Consider the following 26,824-nt stretch of genomic DNA (forward strand, 5'->3'; position numbering starts at 1 on the left):
CTCTCTCGCTTATCTCTCCTGGCCCCTCCAAAGTCGCCGTACTTCCACACACACTGACAGCGATCAGTATAGCTTTCAGACGCTCGTCTGGCAGAGTCTGCCATGAAGCAAAGGCCCTCCTAGGTCCCCTCGCTGTCCTCAGGGCTTGTGTGATTGAGTGACTGGAGTGAGTGGGGGCCAAAGATAATAAGGGGGAAAATATAAAGACATGGGGCGATGATGTGATAACACCCCCATCCTCCTCCTTCCTCTGCTCCCTCTTTTTACACCCCGTTCCACCTCCCCATCACTTTTCCCTCTGTTCTTCTTTCTGTCCTACCCCCGATTTCCTTGCACCGAGCCTGTCCCACGCAGTACTGTAAACCAGAAGTGACATGTGACACCCACTCCCCAGTGATGTGCTGACAAGCGGGTACTAGAATAGGTGACACTGTTTTCTTTTTTTGCCAGACTGGCTTAAGTATGGTGAAGGCATTCATGAAGTATTTATGAAATATATTATGAATCATTGGGTCTGTGTTTTTCCTCTGTATTTTAGGCAGTGGCATTTGCTTTTTAATAAGTAAGCCTGGGAGAAGACGAGTGGGAGGAAAGGGGTGAATAGAGGAAGAACTCTTTACATTGCATCTTTACTGGCGGTTCTTTATAGTTAAAGCTTCATGTTTACAAATGCTTTAACCTCATGCTCACACACACATGCGGACACACAATTAAACTTAGTTCCTAGCTCTCATCCTAAGTGTTTCTAATGAGGGAGCGTGTCACAAAGAAAGGGAACGTGTTTTTGCTCTCAGCGACCAACAATTTTGCCTTTTTTTCTGGTGTTTTTGAAGCCTGCAGTGGAATCTGGCTGTGGCCTTGATCAGAATTACATTGTGGAAGATGAATTAGGGTTTCTTTTTCAATTATCCCAGAGGTTGGCCACCATTAGAGCATCAGCCTGCTCCTGCAGTGAGACTAAACTCTTTATTTTTGTTCCCATCATTACCATAGAGCACTTGTTTGTTCTGCATTGTGAAACTTTTTGTACATTCTGTCTTTGTACGTTTATATTCAGAAGTGATCTGTTTCACATAAAACATTCCCTGCTTTAAGTGCTTGTACCAAATGGCCAAGAATCTTATTAAGTATGAAAAAAAATCTTTTGCCCATTTCAGAAAACAATCATTTTAAATAGCTCATTAAATTAATGTGATTTGTGCACTTTTTACTTCATTTTAAAAAAAAAAATATTCTGCTACTCTTTCTTTTGAATAATAAACTGCAGATGTTTGTTTTTTGTGAATTACTTAACTTACTTATTCCTGTGATGAATATAGCATGTTCTTTTCTGTATACTTTAGTTTTTTTATTCTACGTCAGATGTGTAAACAAGTCTTCTCTGTAGCCTGCAGTTGGCAATTTCCCCTCCAAATTTTTGTAACTACTTTTGTAAATTCCAGTACAAAACCTGCAGACTCCCTGGAAACTAGTAAGTGTATTGGAAAGTTCAGGAGGGCACATGTTGGAAGGGCTTTGGAAGGGGGCCTTACTGGCCTCATCAGCATTTGAATGTGTTCTGGCTACTGAAATAACAAAGTATACATAAATATATAGAGATAATGATCTGGCTAAGTCCCTATATGTGCTGCTGTATTCTTATGCTAATGATCAAGCTATTCAGCGCCAACAATGGTCACATTACAAGTAAAAGCAAAGCACTGAAGGAGATAGTCTTCTGTGCGTGTCCACTGACGGACACGCACATGCTCAGCAGGCCCGACTCCTCTCCCTTTGTGTCTAGGTTTTTTTCATTTTTTTTATTACATTTTTCAATTTTAGATAACACTCCAAGAATAGACATCAAACAAAAATGAATCATAAATCGAGGTCAGAAGTGAACCTCTTTCCAAAGCAGAGAAAGGGTTAAAAGTGAAGGTATTTCTTTCTTTAAAAAAGATGGGAAGACTGATAGGAGAGGAGCTCTTCTCAGCAGAGGGTTCAGTGAACCATATGTAGGTAGCCACAGGCTAATGGGCCGGTTGGTCCCTGGCTTGCCAGGTATCCTGCATTGCACATCTCCGAACACCCCCCTTCCTCCTCCACACACACTTTCTCTCTCCTCGTCATCCTCCAACACCCACCTCTCCCACCCCTCCCACCTTCACTCTGTGAAAATCCCTCCTCCACTTTCCTCTAATCTCACCTTTTTCTCTGGTGCTGACCCGGGGAGGCCCACTTTATTCCCCACTGCACGCCAGAAGCCAGCGTTGTGATCGGAGCTCGAGCCCCTGTGCTGGTTCCCCCTCTCCTCTCCTCTCTCCTTGCCCTGGCTGCCCGCCTCCCCGACGGCTCTGCTCTATTGATTTACTCCTCCAACCAATGCTGTCTGTCTCTGTTTTGCACCACCAGCACCTAGGTCCCTCATCTCTATAACCCTCCCTCTTTCCCCATTTTCTCTCTTTCCATCTCTTGCTCTCTTCTTTCTTTCTTTCTCTTCATACTTCCTTTCGGTCTTTCTTTCCGTCCTCTCCTACACAACCATGGGCTAAGAGAGAAAACCTGAGAGAACACGGGAGACGGAGGGAAGAGGAGATGGAAGGATGGGGGTGTGGAAGGGGAAACGGGGCCTTTGATTTTTCATTAGAAGAGCTTCCATATTTTAATATTGGGTTTAATCGGGCCCTCATGCCTTAAAGAAATAACCATTGAGAGATGATCCCTCGGCCTTCAAAAAGTATATGGCGCTTCTTCAATCAAAGCCCTCCTTGAATTTGCTCTTTTGTTTGGAGTTCACTTGCAATCCTCCCCCCCACCCCTCTTCTCTTGCCGCCTCTCGGCCTCTTGCTTTGTGGGTACAGTCGTTAGGCTTATTGACTGATCTCAGCTGTACTTAGCAATAGAAATGACTTTGACAGGGAAATACACCACCGGTATCACAGAGGTACAAGCATGAAAGGGCCCCATCAGAATAGTGCACTCTTTCACTCGCACACGGCGAGGTATTTATCCCTCAGATCAAATCTTGTTTACTTGTTGTGTAATATTAAATGATTTCTATAGATTCTGTGATAATGTCAATTAGCAATTTGCATACTTAAAAATGAATAAATAATAACTAATAACATTTTTTTTTTTTTTTTTTACAATTGTCACTGACAATGTCAGTTATTTTTAGTGACATACGATCTTTTTAAAGCAGGTACACTCTGTCACCCTAAAAGACGTCTCGTCACCTCATACATGTTTAGATATGTCGCAGGCTCATTTATTACCTCGTCTCGGTTGATCGTTCCCTTTTTTATTTGTGTTTTTCGACAACCGCTTCTCGGAGACTCCTTCAGGTTTTTCATGGCAGTGGAACACAATGCTGTGTGCGTAGACGCCACCAAAGCACCAACCTGTGAGCTAATGAGAGGCCCCATGCTGTTATCTAAGGCGCTGGCTTCTCTACCACTGCTGCACTTCTATTAGGGGAGAGAACACACACCAGGCTACCGCTCACATATGTTGTGCGCGTACGCTCTCTAAAGGAGGTTTCCCCGGGATGCAAAGGCTCGTAGAAAGCCTCCGCCGTGCACGCAGTGGACCCCGTGCACGCATGTGAACTCGCACAAAGACACACAACAGTCAGAAGTGGGGGATTCGATAGCACCAAAGACCACAATAAAACAAAGGCACAAATGACACCCTCCTGTGACAATCCCAATTGTCGCTACTTGCCTTTGTCTGATAATATATCAAATGCATTTAAAAAGAGCACTTACTTAATTGAACAACCTCTCCCAATTTGTTTGTGTTAAAGGAGAGTGAAAGACACCGAACAACAATTTGTGTGTGTGTTTTTCCTTTGTGCCGTGTGTGTGTGTGTGTGTGTGTGTGTGTGTTAAGCCCCCTGCCAAGCAGAGATGCATTATTTAAGATGCTGTTGTGATACTTGTGCCTGCTTAAAGGTCTCCGCTTCCTTTTAACGCCATGCCGCATCGGTCCACCTCTGCCCCCACTTGTGGGGGGAACCAGAGTGGGACCCGCTGGTACTGGTCCACACATCACATGGGAAAATATCACAGCAGGGGGTAAAAGGAAGTGATATCGATAACCTTTGTGCTTAGTACACATTCTTGTGAACATAAAAACATTTTAGGACTCAACTTTATTGTCATTTCATTCCTGGTTTTTGTTTTTTCTTAGTTTTTTACAAGATATTCAAGTATGTCAAACCTTTTTAGTTTATTTGTGTATTTATGCCCACCTGAAAGATATTGTTGAAATATCATTTTGATATGTTTCCACATTCATTGAGCAGCTCTAATGGTTAGGAAATAAACAGGTCAGTGTTTCAGACAAGCACACTGAGCGCAATATAAGAGTTATTGGGTTTAATTTTGGAAATGCCAAGCTGTTTTCCTACTGGTGCAAAAGCCTGTAATGGAACATAGTATTGTAAATTGAATATGGTTAATTACTCTTCCTGCTATGCCACCAGCCGTGTGTGCAGGGCAAAAAGGAAAAGCTCTGGAAAGTGGAGGGAAAAGGCGTTTGCAGAGGAACTTCAGGGCCCCTCATTACACTCTGCCCCTGGGTATTTTTACGCCTTTTATTTCTCATCTAATGAACTGTTTACATTTTTTCGCTTTCCAGGCGCTACAATTATTTGCGCTTGTCCTTGTGTCACTCGCTGCACTGGGTGAAAAGCAAGGAGGAGAGTTAGAGGGCATGTGAATCTCGGTTTCTTTTGATTTTAATTATTGCGACTTTTTTTTTTGGAAATGGGAGAACTTTTCTTTAACATTACAAAGACCGTTATTGTTGACTGCTTGAAATTAGGAAAGGTCATTGTTTCCCAATCATCAATACGGTTTCTTGAAACAGATGTTTTTTAAGATTCCTGGACAATATACCCAAGCATGCCCACTTACTAGAAAGAAATTGTGCACAACGAAATATCCATATATTTGCTATAATTAAATAAATATAATTTTCTACTCAGAGGTTCGTGCCAAACTGATTAGCATATCTGATATGAATTGTTATGCATGCATATGTAATTACATTTTGATGGGTAAGAAGAGTCGCTTTCATTCGTCTGCTATCCATGTCAACAGAGGTAAAACGTGTGTTTTTGACAGGACACCAGCACCTCCATCGCTGCTTTTGACGGGATGAGTGGAGTTTTAAAGGCAGGCCACTTTGCATAAAGTTAAGATGTACCTTTGTACTTTTCTTGTGTGCTTCCGGGAATAGAAGCAAATTCTCACCCAAGATTAAAAAAGTGACAAAAGACAGACCTTTCAAAAGGATTATAAAAAGCTCATTTTTTTCTCTCCTTTCTCTAAGCAATAAGGTATCTTCTGAAAGCGCTCATTCTTTTTTAGATTACAAAGCCTGATTAGTTGGTTTCGTCTTAAGATGTGGACCTCAGTCTCTATATACTGTAACTATATGCATACATACTGTTACATGGAACTTCTGCTTTTCTCACCTCAAGAGTGATCCTGTTGTCACGTAGCGGTAGTTTGCTTAACACTCTAACTTATAATCAAAATCTGTTACTGTATTAAGCAGTCAATATTGCACAGCTGTTTATGTTTTACATCAAATGGGAAGGCAGTAATCACTCAGGAATCTGTTGTTTTCCTGAGGGGGAATACAAAAACTGGAGTGTATACTGTAGGTACAGGGGAAGTAGCGGCACACTTTCATTTCAATGACATTTTCCATTCTTTATACTTTCCTTTGTTATCCACGCTGTTCTCATTGCAGAAACGCTTCATACATTCATCTGTAACAGACAGCTATTTAAGAAATACCAAAAAATCCCTGCATATGGTTTGAAGGCGACGTAAGCCTCAACATTCAAATCAATGCTTCTCCCAGGCTTCCTCGTCTCAATTACTGGTGAAGTCGTCTTTCCCCCTAAGTTGCACTGCAGCTCTTTAAGATGAAACTCGACTTAAATGGAATATGTGGGTGTTTTCCTGGCAACAAATATGTGTGTGTCTGGTGTACAAGTGCACACGCTGCCTTCAAATTGATGCTTATTGTCTTTCTGGTTTTGTTCAAATCGGAAATTCCTTTTAACATCTGACAGCAGCACAGTGACCACTTATTCACATTAAATAATGCTGACATTACACTTTTGTATTTGCATAAAAGTTAAATAACTGCATCAAAGTTACATTTGTACATTTTAGAGGGATACAATATGATCATTTAATTGTAGTTATATATATATATTATATATATTTCTTTTCAATATATATATATATCAATATATATATATATATATATATATATATATATATATATATATATATATATATATATATATATATATATATATATATATACACAAATAATTACAGTTTCAACAAAGCAGGAGTTTCAGCAGAAAGCAAACAAGCAGAAATTATTATATTAGATATTTTTATGTCACATACATTTGACATAAAACAACGTTATTTGTGTTAGAGTTAAAAGAGTTCAAAGTAAATTTATGGATCACACTTACCTAGTTTTCCTAAATATGTTTGGAATTTGCGTCACACATGTAAGTGTTGCAAAGATTTTTACTAACTTAAAAGTTAATAACTAAGTGTATGGCACACTCACAAAACAATTTCAAAAATAGACACACATTTTGACATAGTGCTCCGGTATAATGCGTGTTGGCGTGCGGGGCAATCCGTGCTGCCGATCTTCTCTTTTCCCCACAGTGGGCGTTCTGTGGTGAGCTTAGGTCGCCGTGGTTGAGTATTGTTTGGGAGCGCTCTTTATCTAATGGGTTTTGTGGTCTGGGTCAATCAGGCCCTCCGTCTTGTCAGTAATTACTCCAGAGAACTGTTGCCCTCACCACCACGATAATAACAGCCAAATCACATCAGCCATGACTTTCCACTCAGTGCTCCAGATTATGAGGAGAGACAAATAAAGCATAAAAAAAAATCAACTGGCTTGATTGTGATTGGTTCCAAAGTTTATTTCAATCAAGAAACTTGATATCATCACTCATGAGGTTAGAATTGTCTTTTTCAACCTGGATTTGTGCTTCTCGTACTGAAGGGAGCATCAAAGCCCTCCATGCAATAGCTTCTGCAAACTTTAACTGATAATAGAAAGATACTGGGAAAGGGATATTGTATTTGAGGAAAAGAATGCCCCCACCAGGTAATTGGTGTTCCTTGACTGATTCTCTTACTTTGTTTTATTTATTCAGAGTCGAGAACTAAGTAAATATAGAAAATATAAGGAATTTGTGTTGAGAAAAAGGGATATTTTCATTCCTATTCTAGTGTTTGTCTTTGATTTGTACCCACCTCCTGCAGCCCACCTAGAAACCCTGTCAAGGCAGTAGTGAGAGAAAGCGAAGGAGGCTTAGTAAACACTTTCTGTGTCTGCTGCTGGTGTGTATTTAGTTTAGAGGGCATGCCAAGAGGCTGTTTTTCCATGGGTCGGGCGTCTGTAAACAAGCGGTACAACGGCAGCCCACTCTTCGACAATTGGAGGTGGCACACTCTGAAGTGTGTATGAAATGTGTGTGTCGGAGTGTTTGTCTTTTTAGGCTTTTTTTTTTTTTTGGACATGGCATTTCCTCTTATTCGTGTGTGTGTGTGTGTGTGTGTTGGAGAGAGAGAGAGGCAACCCCAAATCCGATGGGCCGCCAATGGGTGATGAATTATTCCCTGTCTGAGTCTCAGCATTGGTGTTATCACAGAGCCTGCTACTGCACTGGGATGACAGCGGTGACAGCCCCCAGAAAAGATTTAGCGCTGACAAGTGATACTTCCTCATAATACATCTCCCTGGCCCTCTCCTCTGTCCCCCTGTTCCACAATCTCTCCATGCGCACAAGATGAGTTTTTTTCTTTCTCTATCCTTCAACTTATATTTGGGCAAGGTGGGGGTCTTTGCCATCACATCTGTGGCACAAGTGCAGTAGGTACAGTAGATCACCTTGGAAGGAGGCACGGGCACAAACCCAGACATACTTGTTTTCAGTACGTGTGTCGTCGTGACACACACACACACAGAGAGAGAGAGAGAGAAAGAGAGAGAGAGAGAGAGAGAGAGAGAGAGAGAGAGCGAGCGAGAGAGAGAGAGAGAGAGAGAGAGAGAGAGAGAGGTGCACACACACTGACAAGCTGCATGTGTATGACTCGGTTTGTCACCAAGTTCCATTAGGGGGCTCTCGTGCTTAAGGAATGCCTGTTGTGTTCTTGCATCAACAACAGTACTAAGCCATATTTCCCCACTTGTTTTCTCTTTTTGCTTTCCCTTTCCCTTCTCTTCTTCTTCTTTTTTGTCCTTCTTCCTCATCCTCCTCCCCCTGCAGAAAAGGTCACGTATTGCCTACAGTGATGAGGTGCGCAACGAGCTCCTGGGGGATGAAGCCAGCTCCTCGGAGAACCAGGTGAGGCGCTAATCAGGGACCCAAACGACAGCAGTGTGGGTGGCTGACTGGCCCCAAGGGTTAGGAGGTGGGCCCCTCGTAGCGGCCATCGAGAGCCGAAACTACCGTATTGTCACCAAGTCATGCGGAAGCAACACTGTTTAATGCAAAGCTGGGCTGCCAGCGAGTGGGCTCAGGGCATGGGACCAGTGTCAAGCCAAAGCCAGATTGTGACCGACGCACATGCGCAAGCTTACACTCACGCGCGCACATGCCCGCCTAAACACAAACGTAGTATCCCACACAAATTAAAATCCCAAAACCTGGTCTCCTCACTCCAACCGTCCCACAGCTGTTCTCCAGCCGGGTGTAGACTTAGGCCAATAATAGATCCTCCATCGAGGTGCACACGCACAAACGCGCAGAATTTCTGCACGTTGTTCTCTGGTCTTTCTTTAAACTCAAAGGGTGGCCGACCTGCACAATGCAGATACTCAAAATAAATAAGAATCCATGTTCTCATATTGTTAACTGATATTTGAAAAACATTCACTGAAATATATTTGGTGCAGTGCTTCATACAAAAAAATATCCTTTCACCCCATCTTATATATTTAGTATAATTTAATATCAGCCTGTAATCAAAACATTCTCATTCTATTTGACTTGTTTATGGTTTTGATCTATTAACTATCAACAATTCACAATTGGTTAATTACAGATGCTATTTTGTTTGAATGTCAATTCAGCCTGTTGATTTCAAGAGATATAAACAGCAGATAAAGACCACATATGTTATTTTTTTATTCATTGTCAGCAATTTTAATTTTTTTTTAAAAAGATTCATTTGTTGTGAAAGTGGTAATGACGAAGAAAAACAATTATCTTGAATTGTGATCTTAATTGCCCAAAATATGCCACATGTTCTTTTTAACTTTAAGTTGTTTTGAATAAATGTAGAGCCGCATCAAAACAATGATACATCAACGGATTCAGCAAACAGCGTTTTAACACTTGAGACGCACTTACCTATCGCTCACCTGCACAGCTGCCACTCATATGCAGCCACTCTCAACTATGACCAAACGTCTTTTGACTAATTATATATTACCTTTACAATCGGCTGTCAACTTGCAGGGGTTACAGCGTCTCCAGGCGCACGCATTCTCACACACTCAAATGCAAATAAATACTTTGCATTTGCACAAATCAAACAAGAAAAAAAGACAAAGATGAATACTCAAATGCATATTTGCACATTTAGTCTCACATGTGCTTCATGTGTGTATATTTAGACAATTCACAGATAAGCAAAGCTAAATAAAGTTGTCTGTCTTTTTGAACATTTCCCTATTACCATTTCAATGATGACCCATGAACTACACATCTTAGCAACATATGTATCAAGGACCAAGATGTGTAATTGAAATGCATATTCCCCGCAAATTAGCAAGAAACAAAAGTGACTCTGACATTTTCAGCAGAAGTTGGAAGAAGGTTTGCTGTCAGAAATGTCACGTTTGAGATTGTGAGGACTTCTATCAAAATCCTGTCATCATCCTCTCAATTCATTTCAAATCTCCCTTTCATTAAACATTTATCCAAAAATATTTATAAGTGATATTTATTAATGTAGAATTTACAGATCTTAAAAGAAAATCATACACAAATGTATTGGTTTAGAATTCATATTTTACAATGATAAACATTAATATTCTAAATTGGGGAATTTGCTGTTTTATTGTTGTAATTGTTGTTTTTTATTATAATTTTAAAATTGTATTTAATGTCAAACTATTCTATTCCTGAATAAACACAATAACAAGTTATTTTGATTCATGATGCACACATCAGAAAAATGAGAGATGCCAGAATTTGACATTTAACTCTTTGACTCTGTTCATAACTTCTCCTTAATTTTCCGTTCACATCAAAATAATGTAAATTATGAAATGTTTATGAATTACATCGAATGAATGTTAAAGCTATAAAAAAGTTATTTAGCTAAAAACATATTCATCTTCAGGAATTTAGGCTAAATATACTACCATTGAAAATATATCCTTTCCTTTTAATTTTTTCCTTTTTTTATTTCCAATTTATTTTTTTGCCAAAATATCACCACGACTCTGAAATTTAAAATGTTAAATATACACAAGATAAATTATTGCATTATGAAAAACCCTTTTACAATTCTAATGTGTGAGGTGAAACTTTAAAAATTGTATGACACGTTAATATCTTAAAATACACAGAAATCCTGAGAAAGGATTCATGCTGGGGCCAAAAGCAAAGTAACTGGATGATATACATTCTCCCTTTTTCCTCCCAGGTGCCGTGTTTACCACATTTTCATTTTAAAACTTGTGGAGATAATACTTGTCTTGGTCTTGCTGTGAGTGGAGTACTCGGAACTTCAGAGTTTTTTATCTAAGGAGACGTCGGCGATAGCAGAGGGGAAAAGATGGTGGGGGCCGGGGGCAAGTCGGTCAATTTAATTCCTGACGATCTGAAAGAGGTCAGGATCATTTCATATAGCCCTGGCTGAGCAGATCATTACCAGTCACAAATCTGTTGGTTACATGGCAAGGATTTATAGCTAAGTAAATAGGGAACCGTCATAAGTTCTGAAAATGGCGTATTGGCCCTGCGATAATGGCTAAAGGACGATTTAATAGAGTTCGGCATTTATTCGTTATCTGTATGCGGACAGAGACTGAATTGGCACTATCACTCGTTTTTTTTAATAATGTGGTAGGCTACCATTGCACATTTTCTCCTTCTGTTTCCTCTGCATGCAACACACGCACAAATGTTGGTGCGCATACACACCGACACCACACACACACACACACACACACCACACAGACGCCACACACAAAGCAGCAAATGCGCGCACATTTTTCACACACGAACACTATACGGAATAGTTTCGATTTCAGTCACAGCAGAAGGCTTGGCCACAAGAGATTGTGCTGGTTTGAGCCGGCATGGACCAGATTTTACAGGCTACAAAGGAAGCAGATTACCACTTGTATCGAATTCCGTATTGGATAAAAAAAATCTTTTGTTTGAAAAAAAAATTGCTGATTATCATAACAGAAAAATTGCAGCAGTGCAATTTTGAATACTGGCTGGCATCACAAAAACACAAGGCAAAGCGCTCATGCAGGAGTAATTATAACATTTACAATATTCTGTATTTACCGCTCTATATCTCTTGAGCAACGTGAGCATCGTTGGCTTTGCTAAAGAATGGATGCCAAAGAAAAATAAAGCGACACAGGAAGAAACAAGAAGCACGGCTCACCATGCCCCTCGTATGGTTTTAACAAACCCTCACGAGGACTTGCAATCAGTGAGGCAGCACAAATGAGCTAGAACAAGTTTTGTTTGGTACCCATTGACTGATGGCTGAGCCGGGGTGAGGGATCGCAGAATCTGCTGGGGTTTTTTCAAGCCCCAAATAAGCACATCCACAGTGTAGTTTTAAACTTTGGCCTCTTCAATAATGCATTCTTAGTGGGGAGTTGCTGCTCGAGTTGGAAAAGACAGTTTCCACTCTTAAGTGCGTCTTGTTGCTGCCGACGTTTTCAAGGGAAAGAAAAAGGAAAACATGCAATTATACTTGTTTACCTCCCACATTACAGATATGAACAATATTTTTATATTTGCAATATTGCAGTGAAGCACTCAGTTTTTTGATTGGTGGAAAAACTAAAATGATGCTAGAACTATTTTTGAGATGCCTTTTAAAAAAAAATACAGGCGGGAGTGCAGTGACAAATGCAAGATTGTAATGGGTGAAGTACTTGATATTTGCCTTTGTGTTTTATATAGTGTATATTCCTCATGAATGTATTACCATTTGACACATTTCTTCGAGTGTGTTTACTAGCGGTGTTATATAAATAGAGGAAACAAATGTATGCGGTACAGTATTGTTTTTTGTTGTTTAGGATTCTGTATAATAAGCGCAAATGTTTAATGCTAGGTTTTTTTTAAATGATTTATTCTGTTCAGAGCTGGTAGGAGTTGGTGTCGAAGTTGTTGATATCTGACCAACAGTTTTTAGTTTATTGTAACCTTAAAGTAAGCACTCAAGTTTTTATTTCAAATCTCTCTTCTCACATTATACAAAATTATTGCAGGCTCACAAAATTCAAATAAACAGCACAAGTAACAGTTCTCAGATCTCCTTATCTTTAAGGTTGGTCAAGAAATGTGGATGAAAATAAAATAAAAGACGTCTCTAAAAGGCTTGCAAATCAAGAAATGTGTCCTCCCCCCTTTTCTGCCAACCGTGTGGCGTTCCCACGATAAGCCCCAGCCGTTGCTTTCCCTCTACAGCGTTCGCGGAAGAACAGACCAGGGGAAGCAACCTTTCTAATTGTGATTAGGCATAATTAATGGCAAATGGGATTATTTCCCTCCCTCAAATGTCTGATTCATTATCAGAGATGCAAGGTTTTCCAGAACTGGGAATAGGAATAGCATTTCTTATTTACTTCACTTTAAATTTCCTATTCTCTGTCATCAAAAATGTAGAGCTATGCTAAGATTCATTTTTCATGATCTGTGGACGTCCCAATAATGCGCTGCACTGTGTGTATGTACAGCGGTATCGACTCACATGGCTTCCCATACATAATCTAAATGCACCTTCACTGTAAGCGTAAGCCGCATGAAATATCGACAGGATATCAGCATTGATAAACAGTGGCTCAGCATTTCTCCAACTCGTCTCCAAAGGACACACATTTCTTTGTATCCCTTTCCAGAGAATTCAGCAAAATGACAGATAGAGTTTAAAATATTGAGGAAATATATTTTGTAACTGTGCTGACTATATTTTACTCACTTTCGTTCCCCTTTTCTCTCGCTATATCAACTTCTGTGATGTGACTTCCTTGATAATGTTAGGTGATATTGCAAGTCGAGCGATCCATTCCCTCTCCTGTTTAATGTGACAGCGCCAGGACTTGATCTTTGTTTGTTCAAAAAAGTCAGCCCGAGCGTCGTGTTTAGCTCCGTTTAATGTGTTTGTCTTGTGATTTCCAAATGCTAAACATGCAAACAGATAAATCGTCAAGGTTAATTCCGTACCCAGCCACATGACTGATCTTCTTCCTGCCATGTTTCTGCTTCCTTTTTCTTTTTTAAATCTCTTCTTCTCTCTCTCCATCTTTCTCTCTTCTCCCTTTTGCTCTCATGATGCAGTTGATAAAGTTACGTGAAGAGGTAAGTGCTTCTCTGCTCTAACAGTTACAATTCTGCTTTCCCACTGAAATTTAAATTTGCTCTTCTCTCTCCCGTAGAAAAATGAATTCAGCTCATTTGGACACTTTCTTTTTTCATGTCTGATTGAACAGCCAAACCAAAGATAATGAATACACTGAAGGCCAGTTTCTCCAGTTACCTTAAATATGATAAAGCGAAGATAAGATATTATTTCTGATACAACTTTTTAAAGGCAAATATTCGGAAATTAAGATAGACTTCGAGTATCTTCGGTAATTTGGTCACAAGCAGTTGAGATCTTGATCAACGTTTTAGTTTCAAGAGGGATGGGCTGCTTGTAAGATTTCCTCTGCCTTCATTTTCTTGAATGGAGCCACATAAGTTGCTTTCTGTTTAATAATACATTTGATTGAAGTTATTGTTAGTGATATAATATGTGTTTAAATGTTGTGCTATACATGATGACAGACAGTATGGCAGGTTTTTGTCACCACTGCATTAACATCCCCACCTTCTAGTTTGACTTCAATGTAATAAAACAGAAAAACATGTTGAACTGTTGGGTACTTGTATATGCTACTGTAAGGTTTTATAAGTTGATGATGAACAGGTAAGAATCAACATTTATTAAAATAAATTTTAATTTTATTAGTTTTCTGTCCTTGAGATGGTACATGAAACACTGATGTTGGAATAATATTGTGGTTTCTTTAACTTTTATGTCGTTGCAGTACCTGAAATAGCTTTAACTATAATACTAATGCTTTAATTGAGCTGCTCCACTTCAGATTCAGTTATTTTTACTGTTTCTGTAGGTTGCATTATATTGCTGGTCCTTTTTACAGCATGGCTGGACTTATATGTGCAAGTGTAGTTACAGTATGTTGGTAAATGTGCATTTGAGTGAGACTGTTCAAAAGAAACTCTGCCAAAGCAGAGTAATTCAATTTCTATCAAAGGCTCACCATTCACACCTATCCATAATTTAGAGCACCAACCTGGCCTAGATGCCATGTTATCACACTTTTTTCCTTTATTTAGCTGTACTTTTGTTTCCCCTTCTTCTTTCCACCTTTTCTGTGCATTTCCTCCTCGCCTGAGGGTCAGAAGCCAGCTTGTGTTACCTCACCTGTCTACCCCTTTTGGAACGGGCCGATCTGTGTAATCGGGTTTGATTCTGAGCCCTCTTCGCCATTGCACTTCTCCATTGCAGGCTTTTACCCCTCTGCTCTTCCTGCATTTGAATCAAAGGCTGGCACAGCTTATACACACTTAAGCATTGCTTTTAAAAAACTATACTTTTTTTCCTCAGCTGAAAAACATGTTTAAATATTTAGCACCCATATTCACAGCTGTTTGACACTTGTAATTCCTCGTCTTACAAGTCCCAAACAAACGGCACAGAAGATCACACAGTCAGTCTGAATCACAGCTGTCATCATTATTCACTTTGACTCTCCCCCACCCTTATTGAAATAATAAGGAAATCATCTGAACTTTGGAAAATGGTGATAGTAACCGCCTGTGTTTGATATTGAAAAAAGGCAGGAGAGCGAAAGAAGAGGGGAGAGATTTCTTTTGAGCTACAGCTGCATTGTTCTGGGGCTCCCTGTTAATAACTTACAACTGAAGAGTGTTTCTTGACGCAAAAAAGCACAACAAAAAAACACAATTTTCTTGGTTCCTAAGAAGATCTTTGTTCAAAATGTAGGTGTCAGATGAAAAGGCATAAATGCATAGGCAGAAACGACGGTGGTGGTGGGGTGCACCAGTGCACTCAGACATGCAAACTCTTTATCATATATTGTATTTAAATCTTTTGCTAGAAGGCTCCATGAGACCATCAGATGTGATTTTGATGATTTGATTAATGGTAGATCTGAATTCTAAGCCAGCATTTGGGTTTTAAATAGGCATTTGTGGATGTGTGTCTTATTCTGAAGATTTCACGATGGTGGAACTGCAGAGGTCAAGCCTTGATATGGGATGTTGTCACACAGTTAGGGCTGGAAGACACTTTGCATTTCCTTTGCCACTATGCTGACCGGCATGTCTGGGATTTTGCTTGCTAACTGCACAATAAAACCATAGCTGAACACTTTGATTCACATTTTTGTGGTTGTTGTATGATATTTGAATATTGGAACAATATGGCTTTTCTCACCTTATTTTAGTTTGTAGACATGAAAACTGTGACGATGTCCTATTGGATGTTTAGTTTTCGTGTACATGTTTCTTTTCATTATTTTACATGGTATCGTTCTGTGTCCATGGCTGGATTGTTTCATTATTAGGGCCATCACAGTGTGCCATTACTGGATTCTTAGTGGCTGAACTCTCACCCTTTCCTTCAGGTTCTGTCACCATCAAACTGGGGGCGCATTATTCTAATGATCACACACACACACACACACACACACACACACACACACACACGCGCATATACACCGCCACTGCCAACCCCTCCCCACCCCACCAGCACCCCTTCTCCCACCTCACACAACACACCCACCCACCCACACACACCCACCCCTCCCCCCGGCCCTAAAAGAAGACAGAACGAGAGAGAGAGAGTGAGAGAGAGAGCGAGAAATTCAGGAGGAGAAAGCTTTGAAGTGGCTTTTCCATCGCAGTGAGTCCGCCGGCCGTCTCCCCGAGACGTGTCACCTTTGCCGAGAGGGAATAGGAAAATCACGTTTCGAATGGTAATGATAACATACTAATCACTTGAGCTCTTTGAAGAACCCGGGGAGTGCGCTACTCTGTCAGTATCCCTGGCTGCCTCATGCTCCCAGGCACACACAGGCACTGCAGCCATGGTCTAGGTGTATAAGCTTAAGCATTGCATGTCAATACGTCCCCTCTGATCCGTAGGCTCATTATAGCCCAAGCTTGCTATCCATTTTCTCCCACGAGCACGCTGCCACCATCTCGGCTGGTGCCACTACAACTTCCACACCCCTTTAACCCCTCCCTGAACCCCCCCTCCATCCTCCCCCTCCCACCACACCCTTCACCAAAAACACACCGCACCTTGCATCCCGTCCCGCTCACCGTCTCCTTATCGCTTTCCGCCTGCCAGCAGCCCATTTTACCACCCATCCACCCACCCGTTCTCCTATCCCTCCATCCTCCCCCTGCCCTCGCTTTAACTATTGAAAAGTATCTCTGCAATTTTAAATGACATCTGTCAGCGGCGCGAAGAAAAGGGAAGCGAGGGAAAGAAAAGAGTTCAGAGGGAGTTTTCTCCTCCCTGCTCTTTTCCCTTTCCTCTTATTGTCAAACTTTGAAAAGTGTGTCGTTGACTTTTTTTTCTTTTTTTTTTTTTCTTCATTTTTTTCCTCCACGTTTTTCATTTCCTCTGAGTGATTAGCTGGTACACATTTTGACAGCCTAACCAAAACTAGAGACTTCACTTCTCCCCCTGTCCTCTTCGCTCATTTGATGGGCATAAACCCTTGTCAGAGAGGCGAATGTCATTCGTCGGGTTGTTTTTGAGTGTCAAATATGTTACATCTGATCAGTTTCTTAACATAGCATATTAGAAAGGCCATCAAAACCAACAACATTGGAGTAAACATTTAAGCCTTCCATGTTTATGCTCTTTCTAATCCTCTTCTGAATGTAGTCTGCATTTAATCAAAGCTGGGGCACTACAGTGGACAATATGAGGCTGTATATGTTGTTTGAAGCTATGTTTATTTGTTTATTAGATAGGTGGTTGAAACTCTGTGCTAAACAACCATGGATCAATGGACTTTATTTATTTACTGCCTTAAGATCGACTGAACATGGGCAATGACTACCCTTTTAAGGATATTTTGGGTAGACAATATACACACAACCTAAAGGTTATATTTTATATACACCTACATGTTTGGCTGAAACTGTGCAAAGAGGTGAAAGTAGTCTAGTCAATTTCAACCAATCAACAAACAGTTTCGTCAATATTTGAAATCTGCTAGAAGCAACCGTGATGGTGAAACGGTATAATTGCCTTGAACTTCAATATAATTTCTAAGCATTATTTGAAACAAAAAATGATCAAACAGATGCTTCCATGATTAACCTCCTTGTGATGCGGTGCAGCAGAATCGTTTAATGAGAGTTGTAGTTTATCAGATCTTAAGAATTGTATTAAAAACAGACAAGGTCATAAACACAGAAACAAACCTAAAGGGCAACGTCAGTATTTTTCAACCATTGTTTCAGCAATGTGGTTGTGACTTGGTTAGACACAATAACAAACTCACCGGACCCAGCAAAAGGTAAAGAAAACCATTGTATTTCTCTGTAGGGTCTTTTCCATAATGTTGTCAGACACTTATAGTGTAAATCTGCTAGTGGCAAAAACAAGCACTTTTAGCATTGACGGTGAGGAATTGCCATGAGTGATGACATTGCAGCCCTTTTAGCGGCTGCCATCTGCACAATTGTTTCTCAAAACTGGACCAAATGTTGTCTCCATTAGTCACTTTGACACAAAACATGGGAATATAAATAGGGTATGTGTTGAAAACACACAAGTTACCCTTTATTGTAGATATATAACAATATAACGTTCTAATACTGTCATGTTTTCCTAATGATAGTTACAGGTTGTGTGGAAAACTGTCCAAACCATTTGTGATGTGGAGGGGAACCTGCATGGGAAAATTGTGGTGATAAAGGGTCTAATATTGACATATTTAGGCAGTTTATTGCAACCACAACCAAAGCATCAGTCATAATTAAGAAACCTCTTTTGTCCAATTAATTAAACAATGTATTGTTGAAAACATTATAGTAGTTATTCCCAACTAGAGGCTTTCTTTAAACATGACTTTGAGTACTCGTTGACTAACTGTAGCTGAGATAAAACATGTTGGGTACCTTAGTGGCAGTGGAAAGCATGATGTTGAAACAAAATAGGAAAACATGAAGTCATTGTCAAGTAACCTCAACTACATCATTCACACCTGGAAACTCTTTGTACACGTCACATAAATCCACTTAATTGCGAACAATCAAGCACACATCTTAGTGAACAATACAAATTGTCAGAAATAGACCAAGAAGCATTGTTGTCAGTATAAGCTTTTGTGTAAATGTAGCATTGCTTCCTCCTTGTTCATTTTTACCTGGATATGAAGAAACTGAACTAAAGAAAAAGAATTTGAAAAAGAATGAAATATTAAACAACATAGCTATTTCCCTTTCTATAGAACTGCCCATTTATATATTATATCTGTTAATACATGGTGCAGTAATTGGTGATTTGTGTGTTTGAGACAACCTTCTGTTAGCTGTAACTCAAGGCCATCAGTCACAGATCAAATATCTTGTCAGACATGAATTGTTTCGCTATAGAGTAGAAACTCCAAACCACTCACTCTGGTTTCTAAGAAACTGCTATGTATTGATATGTTTACACATGATATTAGAGCCCTAGCCAACACCTTGATACTCACAAACATCCACTTTGAAAAACGTATTTAATTATTTATGAAACACATTTTTCTTGATATGCTCTCTGAGCTCCATGCTTTCAATGGGCAGCCTTGTCAATTGTTGATAGCTGTGAGTAAAGCGAGGGGGGATGCAGCAACTCATACATCATGATTTACTGTATTTGTCCACTAATGTGAATAAACAAGAAGCAGAAATTACATTTGATGGTTTTGTTTAGGATAATTATTACATTTCATCATTATTCATCCACAAATTGTACCACAATTGAGGAGAGACATGTTGAATTCTGTCTTAAATTTCTCCTTTTGTTTGGAAGCTCTCACCTGGACCGGATTTCCCTTAACTGGAAAGCTTTACATTTAATTGTATCGCTTCTTAATTCGCTTCACCTCCCTGCATTAACTTTCCCCTGTTGCAGCTGAAGGCTGTGCTGGGAAACAATACCAGGGGGCAATGAACCTCAAAGTCGTTCTCGTTTTTATGTCCAAGATGAGGCAGCAGCACCTCTTACATTGTCAGCCTCAACATGCATATGCTTGATATTCCATCAGCATATAACACATTGTCATCCATGAAGGTTATTGCCAACCTGGCTGTATTATGTTGTTGCTGTGGATGTGGTCTGTCTGTTTAGGTGACAGTGTTGATGTGTTCCTTTGAAATGGGTCCCAGCCCTCTCAATCAATTTTTTTTCATGTTTGTTTCTCTGGCTTCATTTTTTTTTCCTTCTCTATTTGTTGCAGAGAGCGCATCTGTTGGACAACACAGAGAAGCTGGAAAGGTCATCACGGAGACTGGAGGCCGGCTACCAGATAGCAGTAGAAACTGGTACGTAGTCTGTGTTGGATTGGGTGAGGAAGGAGTTGGGGGGGGGGGGAGTCAAGATAGTGGTGGGGATGAGTGAGCGACAGCAAATTGTCTTGCTCATATGCGAGGTGGGTGGATGTGTGTGTTTGTGTGTGTTTGGGGGTGGGGGGTGGGTCGAAAAAAAAAAAAAAAACCTCTTTCCTTGACGCCTGATGACATTTTCGGGAGCATCAAAGGCGAACCAGGGAGGGAGAGAGAGATGTACAGGCAACAGATCGAGAGCCGCCTTTTCTTGCTCTGCTCCCGAAGAAAATTCGTTCGCTACGGCTGTGTGTGTTGTGCATCTGTGTGTGTGTGTGTGTGTGTGTGTGTGTGTGTGTGTGTGTGTGTGTGTGTGTTGGTTGAGCGAAGGTGTTTTTTTTCTTCTTTTTTCCCCTCAAACAGACAGGGGGTCTATGAAAATAAACAACGTCAGCGTTCCTCCTGAAGTTCTTAATTCAGGAGTGCTGAAAGAAGACAAAAAACATAATATCACATTCTAAATAAACCACCCCCCCCCCCCCCCCAAAAAACAACACACACACACACAAAGTCCTTTTTTCCTCATTATCAAGGATGTTTTTTATCTTAAAATAGGAAAAAAGCTCATTGGGTTCTTAAATAGATTTAACCAGTTAGCATATTTTTTTCTTCTTCCTGTCTTCCTCCCTGACAGTCACCACATTATTGAGGCACAGTGTATTCCTCAGAGATGTATCAAAGCTCATTCTTGAAGTATCAACCAGCTTTCTGTGGCTTCCGTTGTAGTTTTGAAAAAGTTTGTCAATTTACACTATAATCGCGGGGTGGCTGGCGTGTGCGACATCGACAGATTTAATAATTCAAGTCAAGGAAGGTTCGCACGCAGACCACCAGCTTTTGATGTTCTCTGTAAGTTGCATTCACAAATTCATAAATACAATCTGCATTCTCTGCTTAAAAGTGTTGATTCAAAAGCCTCGGATGATCCTGCCGTTATCTGAGCTTCTTGACTGTGTCAAATTCTGCGACAGCCGACATATTTTTAATTCTACCCCTGTTGTATCTTTCACTAGAGCGGCTCATTTTCTTTTGATGTTTTGCCTCACAGCTTGGTTGGTGTTAAAGAAGTGGGCCGTTACAGTGTTCAGTACCTCCCGGGCCCGGCGGTTTCTCTTTTCCGTAGTCGGCCACATGCCCCTTGACCCCGTATCACCGGTGGCCCTCTCATCCACTGTGTGTGCAGCTAGCTAAGAACAATGCTCGTTTATCCTGCCTTGGTCTCACACACTTGGCTTGGTCCACAGCAGCTGGGGGTGTGTTTGTGGTTTGGTGGGGAAGCTTCGCCCCACGTCTTTAATCCATGACCCCTTCCTTTACTGTGCTGTCGATACCAACCCTCCGCTCAGATGCACAACCTGAAATGGCAATGGCTCCGGGTCAAACAGGGAATACATCTGCACGAAAAAACATAGACACACAGGGAATATGCAGTCCTCCACGAGACTGATTACTATATATGCCAAGCTCTCTAATTCAGCAAACTCGCTGGGCACAAACATCAGGTAGCCATGTTTATCTTCTGGTTTATAAGATCTGACATGGTTCAGCGTGGTCTTTAATTTAGGGTTGTTCACCCATCTCCAATTATATATTTACTCTTGTGGTCCCACAACGGCAAATCACAACACTTCCCAGACATCTTTATGAAATACTGCACTATGTAGATCAGAGTCTTGCCAGAGAATTGAGACACAGGATACTTGTGACTGCGTTTTGTCTTTTTGCAAACGTTAAACAGTTCATTTACGTAGACCGATAAAAGTTCTATTTATTGTAGTTCTTTCTTTTCCACATCAAATACAAAATAATGATATAAAACAACTCAAAAAGTGCACCACGCTTTATTCATGCACATTCATGTCATTTGCGATTGTTGAGGAATATGCTTTGAATTTTTAAACACAGAGGTATGGCATCCATGGACGTTAAACACAAATAATTAGAGCATTAAGTGTTTCTCCAATCAGACACTCTGTGGTCATATTGCAAATTATTTTCTTGCTGCAAACCTCAACTCTCCCCAGACATCTAAGATGTACTTTTTACGGATCGTAGTTTAGCATCGTTATTTTCTAGTAATTCAAAGTTGCATTCTCCATCGACAATGACATCGTAGCCCTTAGGAACTGTAATTGACCAATGGGGGAAGTGGAACTAAAAGACATTTTATTTCAAAGAGATAGATCCTGAACAAAGAAATGGCGTAGAAACTCAGCTTTGCCCCCTTTTCTTTTTTAGAGTTGACAATATATCTCTTAATGACCAGGAACAAAAAAAGCCAGGATGCTTCTAGGTCACATTTAAGGGAAAAAAAGAGTACTCCTGGTACTGAGAAAAGATAAATCTTCACACAGTACCATTTTATCAGATTTCAGCATTCTTTTCCCCCCCGACCATTCTCAATGTCTCCAGTGTATTTAGCGAAAACAAAGGCCTGCCAAAAGCAGTGAGAGCCCTCAGAGGGATATAGAGGAGACTCTTTGGACACGCAGAGCTATTTACCACACGCACCCTCAAGAACCAGGGTCCTCTGTTTGTCTCATAAATAAAGTATAGAACTTCATTAGAGAAGAGCACTGACTTAAAAGCCCAGGCATAGCAACAAGCAGACATGGGGGCTAGCCCAGTTAAAGAGGGCCCTAAATAAAGAGGGAGGGCATGCAGTTAGCCAATTTAAAGACATTTGAGTCAGGGGCATTTGAAATGCCCAAATGTGGAGCCTTGACTGATGTTAAATCAAAGACATGCCAGATTTTAGTCCTTCCCTCCTCAGTTGAAAAGATTTTTGAATGATTTATGATTGCTTGTTTAGAAATAGATAGCATGTCAGATAAGGCATCTAAGTTGCAATGATTAGCTGCTCCACCTTTTTGATTATTATTCATTGAAGAAAAGAGAGTTACATACTGATCGACAGTACCGCACTTGGCTTAAAAAAAAAAAAAAAAAAAAGCTCCAAAAAATCATCCTGAATTTTCTCGTTCTGCTAATAAAAATGCGTCACTCTTATAATCAAATTGCTTTAAGTGACATTTGCTTTGTTCTGGCTTCGCTGATGGTGTTTTGAATGCACATTTTAGGACATTATAATACTAATAATAAACTTAAATAGTTGTAGCAGCAATATTTGTATGTGTACTTCAAACATCTATAGTTTTGCTTCTACATTTTAAAATTCAATTTTAACATGAAACATATAGGCTTCATGTTATGCTCCTCAGAGTCAATTTTTAAAAACAATTTGACTCAATAACTCAGACGGCACATGTGGAGGGATTTTACTTTGAAAATTCAACCCTCTTTATACTTGTTCAGTTGACACAAATAACTTAGCAATGCCAGCAGAATGAGGTCCGGAAACAAAGACGGACAGACAAAAGCGTTGCTACTCTGCATTTTAAAGGTGGCCAGCAAGAGGCTGAGAACACTTCTTAGGCGACTGTTCTTGGTGTTTAGGGGCCTGTAATCAATCCTGCAAAATGAAAACCGCTCATTAGGGATTGATTTCAGTCCAGTTTAGATAAGCAGAGAGGGCCAGGGCCTGGCCCCCAGGGGCCCCAGCCGAGCCCAGAGTTCACGCCATGCCAGGTAGAGAGCAGCACCGCAGGCTATCAACTTTATTAGGATGGAGATAAGCTGATTAGACCTTGTCAATCAAAGGTGCCAGTGACGCAATCATGATCTAGGGGTCTTTTCTTTCCATCGCTCCCCTTTTCTCTCTCTTCCCACTCTCTCGATCTCCCTCTCTCTTTTCTTTTTGTGATAAATCATTGAAGCGACCAACAAAGTGGCAGCCATCGCTGGGCTAAGCTAAGCAGCCCTGCAGTTGTCACCAAGGCAGACGTGTGGGGACCCTGTGATGTTGTGACGACTATATTAAAGAGTACATCAATTTGTTTTAGAGCAGTTTGATTTTCAACTGCAGTGGTATTAAAAGAGAGTGTGTAGGGGGGAGAACGAGGGGAGGGCGAGAATGTCGGCGTCATCGAACATGATTCCAGTGGCAGAGCAAGGGGTGCTGGGACGAGAAGAAATAAATAGATAAATGACAGAGTGACGAGAAATAAATAAATATGTTTTTGTAAACATAAAAAAAAAAAAAAAAAATCTTCATGGCTCCCTTTTGAAGCAGAGTGTGGCTTTGAGTCTTGCTGAGAGTCCACGGGCGCTGGAGTGGCCCAGTAACACAGCACACGTTTGTCCCGACTCTCTATCTCTCCCCCTCCATCTTCGTCTCGTTCTCTGTTTCTCTCCCACTCACTTTATTTCTCCCTCTTCCCGCTAAAGATCAGACTCTGTTATTCTTTTGGTGCTGGGCCACCAAAGTGGTGCTCGCTCCTCAAATCCATAAGCAAACACTTAGCGAATGACATAATCAGTTGCATTTATGATGCACAAGTCGTATTTTAAGCAGGAGCTATTATTACCTCTTGACAGATTTGATTTAATTCTTTAATCTGAACAATGTTGTGTTAATCCTTGACTTTGTATGTTTTATATTATATAATCATGTGAAACACATGTATACAAATTTAAAAAAGTTGAATGCCTTTTTATTATTAAATTATTAAAGTTCTCTTTGACCTGTTAATACACCACAATTCTTTTTTTACTCACTACATGAATCATTTCTAATTATTTGCAATTTAAATCTTTTTCTTCTGTAGCTGAATCTTTTCTCACTTTTATTTTTACTGTATTCTTTCTGTTCTACTGCAGAGTGAATATGTTAAGAATCAGTTTGCTAAATTTCCTTTAGGTATAGCATAATAAATAACTTTTTTTTTTGTTGGCTAATGCAATCAGCATGTTCTATTGTGTTAAAAAGGAATATATCGTTATTTGATATTTGTTTGATTAATGGAGCTGAAAGCTATTCCTTAACTCTTTCACCGCTGGATTTTTCAGCTGACGAGAAAAGAAGCCTTTTGTAAAAAAAAAAAAAAAAAAACAATTAAAAGAAAAGTATGTTTTTTCTATAGCTATTTAAAAAGATAATAATTTTTAAAAACACTCCCAAAATTTAGCTTGAAACCACATTTCCTAAATGTATATGCTTCAACACATAACATCTCGCGCTCAGAAAATCTAGCCGCGGGTGAGCTGTTTATCGGTAAACCCCCGGTGGATGAAAGGCATAGCAATAATGATTTTTTTCACTCCTAATCGGACCTTGTCAGCAAGGCGTCTTATCGTGGAGAGGAAAATGACACCGATCCTATCGAAGAGCCTCGAGTCCGAGTCGGCGGCGTTTTTCCCCCCCAATCATGGCCGGCCGTGGCCCAGCCATATCTAGCGCCGCCACAAACGGCGAGCGACGCTTTTTTCATGTGGACTTCAAAAACGTTGCGAGTCATTAAAATTGCACCCGCGTTCGGCAGCGGGGATCAGCCGCTCCGGAGCGAAAATGGGATGTGGGAAGAGGAGACTCGCTAAATGTGTTAATTCCATCCTCACATGTTTAAGGCTTAATTTTAATCTGTTTGAGGAAGGGGGAGGGGTGTGGGGACGATTGGAAAGGGGGGCGGGAGGGGCAATGAGAAAGCCTCGAACTGCAATAAATCGCCATTATCTTTGACACCCTAGGACTCAGCTGTTCCAGGGATTTAGGGGTCCACTGGCAACAGTCTATATCGTAGGGCATGAAAACACTGTTTACGCTTGAACTGCGGTAGCTAAGGTGCAATCACCAGTTTCAGGCAGCGCAGACAAAAGGCCTAACGGGCACAATGGCCAGCTAGCATACGTACCCTCAATGGAAGAGCTGAACCAACAGACTCAAGTGTGTGTTTGTGTGTGTGCTCCTGTTTCCCTGTGTATGAGTGGTCAAGTCTGTCTTTCTCCGCGTTTCGACAGGTGTTGTCACAAATATCCAAATATTAGCTGAAGTTAAGTGGCGATACAAAAAAGAGACATGTTTGTGTCAAATTTCATGAACCATTCACCAAAGATAGATAAAAAAAAAGTTCCTCTGAGTCCAGCAACTACTATTGCAACAACTAGCCTCCTTGTGTGTGCACAAAGCCTGAGCTAGCATTAATAACATTCTGAGAAAATCTAATAATTAGACCTTTAGTCTTTTATTAGCTTCAACAAGACTCTCAACATAATGAGACTCTTGGAAGTAATGATCTGACTAGAGAGCTCATTGGAGCTTTCAGGCTCAGTAAATCATGAGGCAACATTGCTAAAAGAAATGTTTGTTTCCCATTTAAAATTATGCCAATGTTCAATGAAATATAAACTTTGTGAGATTGAGTTTCAGTTCAAGCAAGAATAGATGCAATCAAACATTTAAATATTTAACATGGGTTTTACTCCATTACCACTGCAGCTTAACATGGTTGTGATTGGTATGAACAGGTTACATCAACTCAAGATGTATTATTATAACAACTTGATCAACAGCAGGCAATGAAGAATGTCCTAAAGTATGATAAATGTTTTTTTTTGTGTCACAATTTTCTGAATACAAAAAACAAAACACTTATCTGATTTCAGCTCTGAATGAAGCTCAGTCAGTCATCACCTCAAGAATTAAGTAATTTATGTAATTTAGTTTGTAAATTGGACTATAGTCTGGATCAGACCTCATCCAGATCATTTATTGATATGATCTAATCCTTACCTCAAGATATGAAAACACCCTCCAATTGATAGATTGTGGTATGCGTCTATATCTTGAAAGACACCTTCGTCCCAACCGTAAATCAGATTTATTTTTCTATTTTTAGGTCACAATAACTAAAAAGATACCCCCTGCCTTCTTGCATGCAGAAGAAGAAAAAAAATGCAGCATTGACCTCTGGCTGACACACAGAAAGCTGAGGGAGGGAGGGGGAAAGAAAGTGCGACAGAGAGGCGAGAGCTAAGACA

The 26,824-nt window shown here is 40.2% G+C and overlaps 1 protein-coding gene across 4 annotated transcripts in view; it reads left to right on the forward strand.

The window, feature by feature from the left end:
* Window positions 1–26,824, forward strand: part of vti1a (vesicle transport through interaction with t-SNAREs 1A) — a 107,521-nt gene that overhangs the window by 12,490 nt on the left and 68,207 nt on the right. For 2 of the 4 annotated variants that reach the window (XM_068583856.1, XM_068583854.1), the window contains exons 4-6: window positions 8,312–8,389; window positions 13,589–13,609; window positions 19,804–19,888. In XM_068583856.1, the coding sequence (XP_068439957.1) occupies window positions 8,312–8,389; window positions 13,589–13,609; window positions 19,804–19,888 (184 nt within the window). The remainder of the gene's footprint in view (window positions 1–8,311; window positions 8,390–13,588; window positions 13,610–19,803; window positions 19,889–26,824) is intronic. The other 2 variants (XM_068583857.1, XM_068583855.1) reach the window with 1 other exon arrangement.

Source organism: Clinocottus analis, unplaced genomic scaffold (assembly GCF_023055335.1).
Source record: "Clinocottus analis isolate CAN_PGR_092001 unplaced genomic scaffold, fCliAna1.0.p SCAF_19, whole genome shotgun sequence".
Taxonomy (NCBI): Eukaryota; Metazoa; Chordata; class Actinopteri; order Perciformes; family Cottidae; genus Clinocottus; species Clinocottus analis.